Genomic DNA, 7,837 nt, shown 5'->3' with positions numbered 1-7,837 from the left:
TTGCCCGGCGTCTGTTGGGCCGAGACCACTTCTGGATCCCCAAGCTCCAGCCTCAGGCAAGGGTTTGGTCAGTCCAGGCTGGATGGGGCAGTTGTATGTGACCATCATGTGCCAAGGGCAGAAGAGCCCCGTTTTCACAGAAAGTGGAACACCTGGGTCCCCCAAAGTCAGGATGAGCTGTCAAGAGTATGTCACTCTTCGCCCATCCTACCTTGTCTTTGACATTTGGATTAAGTGTCCATAGTGGGGGCTGGGATGTGGCTCAAGCGGTAGCGCGCTCGCCTAGCATGCGTGCGGCCCGGGTTCGATCCTCAGCAGCACCACATACCAACAAAGATGTGTCCGCCGAGAACTAAGAAAAAATAAATAAATGTTAAAATTCAAAAAAAAAAAAAAAAAGTGTCCATAGTGGAGGCCTCCGGGATAGCTGGGCCTCAGGACAATGAGACTCATGACTGCTTCTCCACTGTGCTCTTCTCCAGCCAGGGCCACCAGGACCGGAGAGGAAGGGGGTCGGTTTTGGGTGGAGGGCAAAGCTTTTTGCCCTGGTATGGGCCACACCCTAGCCCCTTGGACAGAAGCTTGGTTTGGGTCTGTCTCAGAAGCACTGAGGACAGATTGGAAGACATCAGAGTGGCTCCTGCTTTTGCCTCTTTCCCCACCCACAGCCCAAGCTTCATCTTTCCCTCTGCCCTCCTCTGCCCTGTGGAGCTGTGGCATTAATAATCCAGACGCCTCCGTCCTGTGCAGCCACCTCACCAAGTGCTGTGTGTATTTGTCAGAGTGGGCAGGCGGCCTCCAGCCCCCGAGGGGTGTGAGTGAGGACACAGGTCAGCCAGGCCACCCTTCCTCACTAGGCTGGCTGGAGGCAGTGGCAGCTCTCAGCTGTGGGCTGGGGTTTTCAGGCTGGGACCTGCGGGCCTTCCTGGAGGACTGGGGGAGGCAGGTCCCTCCCTGAGGCTGTTAACCTTGGGGAGGCTGCAGGGGTAGGAGGAGAATCGAGGGTCAGGAGCCCAGAGATGCATTCTGTCTTACACTTCTCAAGGCCCTCCCTGCTGGGTCCCCTACCTCAGTGCCCTTTCATACCTGGAACTTACTAGCCACCTGGCCTGCCCAGAAATGAAGAGGCTGTCCTCATACACCCAGCCCTACTGTTTCTGTTGGCTTTGACTCTTGGATCTGTGCTGCCCTGACCCCTTCTGTTCCTGAAGCAGTTGAGTGGCCCACACCACGCCTGCCTTTGATGTCTGCTGGGTGGATGAGGCCATTGCTGGCACTCCCTCCCTAGGTTTGGCTCCTGCCCCCGGGCAGACAGTGCAAATCATAGGCCTTGAGAGAGCTGGAGCTCTGGAGCCTATTTTAGACCTGAGCACCCCCTTCCTCTCTCGGTTCCACTTAGATCCCTGCCAGGACTCGGGCGGAGGCTGCGGTCTCAACAGAATGGAGAAGGGTATAGGGATCTGGGCAGCCCCCTAGGGCAGGGGCCAGGGGTGATGTCAAGAGCCTGGCAGCCTCTGATTGTGGCTGTCCTCCTTCATCACTCCCAACCACAGTATCCTTTGGGGTTTGGCCTACAGAGCCAGGGCAGATGACCCCCAATTAGCCCTGGCCGCTTCCCCGTGCCCTGCTTGACCATGTGGGCGTAGCCCCCTCATCTCTGGGGTGGTATAAAGAGTGCTGGAGTTGGGAAGAGGCAGACCAGTTCCAGCAGCAGTCCTGACAGTGCCAACGGACACCATGAGGACCCTCACACTGCTCGCCCTGCTGGCCCTGGCTGCACTCTGCCTCGCTGGTCAGGCAGGTGAGTACCCCCACTTCTCTCCTTTTCTTCCAGTCTGGACACCCTTCTGCAGGCCCACACTGTCCTTGTGGAGGGAGAAGCGGGAAGAATAAGCTACCAGAGAAGTAGGGGAAGGAGGATGAGGGCCCTTGGAGTGAGCCAGGGGTGAGCTGGGCACCTTTTCTTTGCAGATGCGAAGCCCAGTGGTGCAGAGTCTGGCAAAGATACAGGTATGGGCCTGGTAGGGGCTCCTGGCACCCCCTCTGCCCTACACCCCTCAGTCCCATTCCCTGTCGCCTGCTGACTCCTGCCTGTCGGGAAGGCCTGCCTGCTCCCCTACTTATTGTCCCAAGCCTGGAACCACCTGACCCCTGCCCTCTTCTCCACGTTCCACAGCCTTCATGTCCAAGGAGGAGGGCAACAAGGTGGTGAAAAGACCCAGGCGCTTCGTGGACAATGGGCTGGGGTAAGTAGGATGTGCTGGGAGAAGCCATGGTAGGGAGTGGCATTTAATAGGGACAGGGCAGGGGATCCCTCCTGGTAAGCACTCTGGAGTCTGTGTGCAGTTGGAATAGGGGGTGGGCATATTGCATGAGGAGTGATGCCACCGTGTGGGACTTCTCAGAGCCCCAGCTCCCTACCCGGATCCCCTGGAGCCCATGAGGGAGGTGTGTGAGCTCAACCCGAACTGTGACGAGCTGGCTGATCAGATCGGCTTCCAGGACGCCTACCAGCGCTTCTACGGGACCCCGGCCTAGGTGTCTGTGCTGGCCGTGGCAGCCCGGCTCTGGCTCTGCGCCAGGACTCCTCCCTCGCCTCCCCCTCGGTCCCTCTGCCCTGCCAGTGTGGGCATCCCAGCTGGTCCAAAATAAAGTCCAGAGAAGGAGTTGATGGGCTGTGAGTCTGTCCAGTCTGTGGGGGGAGGGGCTTGGTGGATGAAGTGGAGAGAAAAGGTCACCTTCTTCAGTCCCAGAAAGTGCATCCCGAAGTCCTGTTTGTTTATTTATTGTAGCTGCTTTGTTCCAGAAAGCATGGAAGGTGGTTTCCTAAGGCTAACTAGGCTTCCCAGCTCTGGCCCAGCACCCTTCCCACACTAGTCCACTGAATCAGCCATGACACAGCAAACACACCAGCCCCTGAAGGCCTGGACATCTTGAGTATATAGCTGTGACCAGGACAGACTCATCTCTAAGCAAAAAGCTGCTTGCAAAGAAGGTGCTACCTCGTTTTGGGGGGTGGGGAGCCAATGTGTGGCCCTTGGCTGGTTAACAAGCATTCAGGAGAGGCCTAGGTTAGTCAAGTCAGTTCTAGGCTGAGCGGAGACTTCGGGGAGCACCAGAGATGGGCCAGGTGAAAGGGCCCGACACTCCCTGCTTCAGCCCCCAACAGGGCCCGGAGGCAGCTCCAACCTGGACACACGCATCTCCTCCCATCTCCCCTCACAGACCCTCAGCACTTACCCCACTCCCTCCAAGAGCCCCTCATGGCCCTCGCACTCTGCCAGTTCCCTCCGTCTTTCTCTCCTCTCTTCTGCCCTCCCTCTCTCCTCAGCTACTCTTGGCTCCAGGCTCAGATGTGCCCCCACCTTATCAGCACTGGGTCCTGGTCTCTGCCTCCCTCCAGGCCAAGGTCAGGGATGAGTCTCACTGTTGCTTGGCCTGAGCTCCCCCCTCTGGCGGGCCACCTTGCAGCAAGGGGCAGGTCCCAGGGGCTCGAAGCAGGGAGGCTGTGAAGGCAGCAATGATGAACAGGTTCCCAGCCACTGCCAGGCCCAGGGTGGCCACTGTGCCCTGCAGGCCCAGTGGGGGTTCCTGGGTGGCCAGCCAGGTTCTGCGTGATCCCATATCAGCTAGTACCGCCTCCAGCTGGAAGTGGGTGCCCAGCACTGCACAGATGTGGAATAGCTGGTGGCTGTGGCCTGGAGGGAGGGTGGGCAGGTCAGGCACACACCCATTCCCCAGGCTCACTGACCCACTCTGTAACCCAGGGCAAGTCACCTGTCCTCCTCCTCCCCTGTAAGAAACCCTGACTCCCAGAATTGTTAGAAGGGGGACTGAGCTGATTGGCATAAAGCCCCTGCATAGTGTATTAGTTTTGCTGTTTCTGAGGAAGGGCCCAAGTAAGAGGACGGGTGTGTCCTTCCTGGCATCTGCGTCCACCCTTGGGCTGTGAAGTCTCTACCTAGCTCACTCCTGCTCTGGGAAATTGTCTCCCTGGCCTCCTCCAGGGCCAACCGGGCATATCCTCACCGATATAGTCAAAGCGCCCAGGCGCCAGCCGCTCTGGCAGGTGGGAGGCAAAGAGGAAGCCAGTGAGCAAGGCACAGAGGAGATGGTAGCCGTGGCTGGTGCTCAGCGCCTCCTGTCCGCAGCTGTGACCCCGGCCCCAGCACAGCCCCAGCTGGCGAAGGAAAAGCATGGCTGGTGGAGAGGGCCTCTGAGCGGAGTCGGAGTCGGAGATGGGTCTGGGACCTGGCCAGGGTGCTGAGCCTGGAGAGCAGGGAGAGGGCTGGGGGAGACGGGTCAGGAGGAAGCCGGGCAGGCCGGCAGCCTTACCCTGTAGAAGAGTGGAAGGTTGTCGAACAGGAAGGGATAGGCGAAGGCCGCCGTGCGGAGGACCTTGCTGAACCCAGGACTTTCTAGTTCTGGGAACCTGGGAGACACGGACAGGCTGGTCGCCATTCCTGGCTCCGGCAGGGATCAAGAAGGGCAAGGGGAGCTGGAGCCAAATGGGTGTCGATGAAGCTTAGTGGCTAGGAAAGCCCTTAGGTCGCATGCCTCCCTATGTAAATGGCCACGTCTGTAAAATGGGGCTAAGGACACCTGCCTCTTGGGAGGCTGTGGAATGAACAGACAGCTGGGCATGTGCCGGCGCGCAAGGGCTGGCTTGTGGCCTCCCTGCTCTCCTCTCCTGTCCCTCGGCCTGGCTTCGCCCTCCCTTTCCCAGGGGCGGCGCCGGAGCACCCACCGGGAGTAGCAGGAGAGGCCAGTGCACAGGAGGGAGTTGAAGGCGGCGGCGGGCACAAAGAGCTGGTGCAGGCGGCTGTGCAGCCAGGAGGCCGGCATGGAGTAGGCGGCGTAGGGGAAGGCGCAGCCTGCGGGGAGGTGGGGGGCAGGAGCTGAGGCCCGTGCGCCCGGGCCTCCCGAGGTCCCCCACCCTGCCCCGCCTCCTGCCGCTACCCGACGCCTGCTCACCCAGGCTGTAGAGGCTGAGCGCGCCGTAGTCCAGGAAGTAGCAGATGTGACGCGCGCGGGGCGACATGGAGCTGAAGGTGTGCGCGCAGCACGACGCGAAGGGGTAGAGGCAGGCGGGCAGCAGGAAGATGAGCAAGGGCCAGTGGTAGGGCTCGGCGCGGAAGCCCGGGCCCTCGAGCAGCGCCAGGAGGCGCCACAGGAAGTACCTGCGGCGGGAGGGCTGGGCTCAGGCCGCCACCCGCGCCGCGCTCCCGGCCCAGGCTGCGCCCTCGAGCAGAGCGCCCCTCACCAGGTGGGCAGGAAATGGGTCCAGATGTTGACCGTCTCGTTGGTCATCTGGAAGGAGCTGAGGACACAGTCCAAGGCGGAGCTGGTGGGGCGCCGGTAGCCCGACATGATGCCGTCTTCCCAGAACACCTGGGGTCGTGGTGGAGGGAGAGAGGGGCAGTCACTGTGCCCTGCCCGCTCCGTCCGCCAAAGACCTCTGGAAGCCGGTGAAGAGGATGCGCGCGACGTCACGGGTCCCCAAAGACGAACTAAATCTGACCCCCATCTTAAATGGCCCCAGTACCCACAGAACAGATGAGAAACAGAAGAGCCAGGACGGGGGACAAGATGGGCGTGGAGAGGCCACAGGGCAGTCTAGAGGAGTCTGAATGGGGGCGCTGTGGGCTCTAGGGAGGGGCCCACGCTCAGAGAGCAGGGCAAGCCTCCTCGAAGGGGACAAGAGGACAGGAAACTGCTGCAGGGGGTTCTCCTCAAGAGCCAAAGAAAAACGCCGCCCACAGTTCTCTGGGGAGAGAGGGTTGGTGGGCGAGGCCCTCACCCTGGGAACCTGGTGGACTCGAAGGAGCTGGGGCAGCTTGAGGCTGAGCATGGTGGCCCGGCAGCTCCACGTGGACCTGGAGATAGAGTGGGGGAGCGTCAGGGACCAGCCCATCCACAGGCCGCTTTCCCCCGGTCTCAGGCTAGACCTGGTTACTCAGCCCAGGACGGAGCACCTGCGTGGTGGCTGCTGGCCACCGGCTGCTTCCTCCGGGCCAGGGTAGGCTGGCCCGGCTCCCTCAGGGAGCCCCACAGAGCCCTGCCTTTCTCACTCCCCACTGGAGAGGCTGTCAGCCTCAGCCTGGAGCAGAGGGCCCTTGTCAACCCATCCCCTGGAGTCGGCCCCCTAGTGCTCTCTTGGCCTCGGGAAGGACCCTGACACCTGGAGGCCAGCGGAGGCTTCAGTGCCACCTCCAGCAGAGAGCCCTGGTGCCTGGTGAAGCACTGAAACCTGCCCTGGGGGAACTCCCGGGAAGAAGGATGCCATCCAGTGGGCAAGGAATTAGGGTCCTGGTCTTCTCTGAGGACTACACTTGTGCCCAGGGGATACTCAGGGTCCCTGCCCCTCCTGAGCCCCAGGCCCCTCATCCCAGACCTGTGCAGTGCCTCCGGGTGGCTGCGGCTCTGCTGCCCCGCCCGCCTCTCAGGCTGCCTGTCCCCTGCATTCCTTGGCACCAGCCAAGGGGATGGGCTTGGAGGTGGGCGGGCACCCAAGAGGGAGAAAAGGACACTCCCCGTGTCCCCAGGCCAAAACTTTCCAGCAACTCCGCCGGCCAGCCCCACCCCTCTTCCTGCCAAGTCTGAGCCTCACCCAGGCCTCTACTTGTGTCATTCAACAGTTTGGGTCCTCAGGGAACTGGGTGCTGAAGGCCTGGCTGGGAACAAGGGTGTCTGGTCCCTGCACCCCACATGAACAGAAAGGGCTCCCCCAGGGTGTCACTTGCCACCTCCTTTCATGGGGAAGGTGAGATGATACAGGGTCTGTCTCCCCTCAGGATCCCTGTCCTCAGAAATAGGGTTTGGAGCTCTCAGCCACGGAAATGAAGGGTCGGGCGGACACTAACCAGGACACCACCTGGAACCCAGAAGAGGAAGGGCCAGGGCCCAGGTCTTGAGCTTCCTTACCCAGAGCTGCAGGGCTGCTCCTCAGCTGGTGGCTCCGCCACCCAGGGCTCCTCAGGCGGAGTCCCAGGCTCCTTCAGCCAGGCTGACGGGAGAAGAGTGCTGGGGAGGCGGGCCAGGCCTGGGCGGAGAGTGGGGAGACAAGGGGGAGCCAGGGAACAATCCCAGCCTTGTCCAGCCTCTAGGGAGCAGCACGGGGTGGCCCAACCCCATTAGCAGGCAGCTCACTCAGCCTCCTGCGAACAGTGGCCCCTCCAGCAGGACCCGCCTTGCTGTGCAGACTGGCTGGGGCAGGCCCTGGTGGTGTGGACTCCAGTCCCCTCTCATCAGCACACCCTGGTTCCAAGTTGTCCAAGGAATGTGGACAGTTTAGTCTCAGGCCCAAAAAGGGGATCCAAAACCCTAGAGGGTTTTTTTTTTTTTGGTAGCAGGTTGAACCCAGGGTGCGAACAACTGACCCAGCCTTTTACTTTTTTGAGACAGGGTCTTACTAAACTGCTGAGGCTGGTCTTGAATTTTGGGTCCTACCTCAGCCTCTGGAGGGTGCTGGGATGACAGGTGTGTGCCACTGTGCCTGCTCCAAACCCCTAGGATTTTGACAGCATTTCAGAAACACCAACCCCTCTCCAGCCTCTCAGCACCTGGTGTCTGGGAGGTGCTCGGAGCAGACTGACTGTGGAGGGGCCACCTCCCCGCAGGGACAGATGTGCCAAGCTTGTTTACCCCCAAACACAAGGGTCATGTGGGTGCTGACCCTCGGGACAGGCACTGAGGCTGGTTTCAGGGCTCCGTTCCCCCCCAACCCAGGAAGCACTGCGGGGGGCAAAATTATTGTTTGGGCCTGTCCTGGGAGGAAACCATGGGGCCATGAGGTCAAAGAGTGACAATCACAGAGCCATCTCCAGGGACTTCGTTC

General features: G+C 60.9%; 2 protein-coding genes across 4 annotated transcripts; one reads left to right on the top strand and one right to left on the bottom strand.

The window, feature by feature from the left end:
- Nucleotides 1-124: 124 nt before the first annotated feature.
- Nucleotides 125-2,671, top strand: Bglap (bone gamma-carboxyglutamate protein). Its single transcript, XM_005331380.5, has 4 exons — nt 125-1,801; nt 1,972-2,010; nt 2,177-2,246; nt 2,406-2,671. The coding sequence occupies exons 1-4, from the start codon at nt 1,738-1,740 to the stop codon at nt 2,536-2,538; spliced, it is 306 nt and encodes a 101-aa protein (XP_005331437.1). The 5' UTR covers nt 125-1,737; the 3' UTR covers nt 2,539-2,671.
- Nucleotides 2,672-2,769: 98 nt separating this feature from the next.
- Paqr6 (progestin and adipoQ receptor family member 6) lies at nt 2,770-7,761 on the bottom strand. Of its 3 annotated transcripts, none has more exons than XM_005331381.5 (8): nt 6,925-7,761; nt 5,801-5,876; nt 5,264-5,391; nt 4,975-5,180; nt 4,748-4,874; nt 4,336-4,432; nt 4,030-4,180; nt 2,770-3,698 (listed from the first exon to the last, which is right to left on the bottom strand). In XM_005331381.5, exons 2-8 carry the CDS (start codon nt 5,849-5,851, stop codon nt 3,424-3,426), a joined length of 1,035 nt encoding a protein of 344 aa, XP_005331438.1. In that variant the 5' UTR covers nt 5,852-5,876; nt 6,925-7,761; the 3' UTR covers nt 2,770-3,423. The 3 variants fall into 3 exon arrangements, with proteins under 3 accessions (XP_005331438.1, XP_077883514.1, XP_077883515.1); XM_078027388.1 differs by lacking the exon at nt 6,925-7,761 and adding an exon at nt 6,395-6,514; XM_078027389.1 differs by lacking the exon at nt 5,801-5,876.
- Between the last annotated feature and the right edge of the window lie 76 nt (nt 7,762-7,837).

This window comes from Ictidomys tridecemlineatus, chromosome 11 (genome assembly GCF_052094955.1).
Source record: "Ictidomys tridecemlineatus isolate mIctTri1 chromosome 11, mIctTri1.hap1, whole genome shotgun sequence".
Classification (NCBI taxonomy): domain Eukaryota; kingdom Metazoa; phylum Chordata; class Mammalia; order Rodentia; family Sciuridae; genus Ictidomys; species Ictidomys tridecemlineatus.
Note: the sequence above shows the minus strand (reverse complement) of the source record. Positions and strands in the feature narration are given on the sequence as shown.

What these genes read in the sequence shown, in the direction of transcription:
- Bglap (XM_005331380.5), top strand. Translation starts at nt 1,738, where the DNA reads ATGAGGACCCTCACACTGCTCGCCCTGCTGGCCCTGGCTGCACTCTGC. An exon ending in CTGCCTCGCTGGTCAGGCAG is followed by an intron (nt 1,802 to 1,971) that starts GTGAGTACCCCC and finishes TTTTCTTTGCAG; the next exon opens with ATGCGAAGCCCAGTGGTGCA. An exon ending in TTCGTGGACAATGGGCTGGG is followed by an intron (nt 2,247 to 2,405) that starts GTAAGTAGGATG and finishes GGGACTTCTCAG; the next exon opens with AGCCCCAGCTCCCTACCCGG.
- Paqr6 (XM_005331381.5), bottom strand. Translation starts at nt 5,851, where the DNA reads ATGCTCAGCCTCAAGCTGCCCCAGCTCCTTCGAGTCCACCAGGTTCCC. An exon ending in ACCCATTTCCTGCCCACCTG is followed by an intron (nt 5,181 to 5,263) that starts GTGAGGGGCGCT and finishes CTCCCGCCGCAG; the next exon opens with GTACTTCCTGTGGCGCCTCC. An exon ending in GCTCAGCCTCTACAGCCTGG is followed by an intron (nt 4,875 to 4,974) that starts GTGAGCAGGCGT and finishes ACCTCCCCGCAG; the next exon opens with GCTGCGCCTTCCCCTACGCC.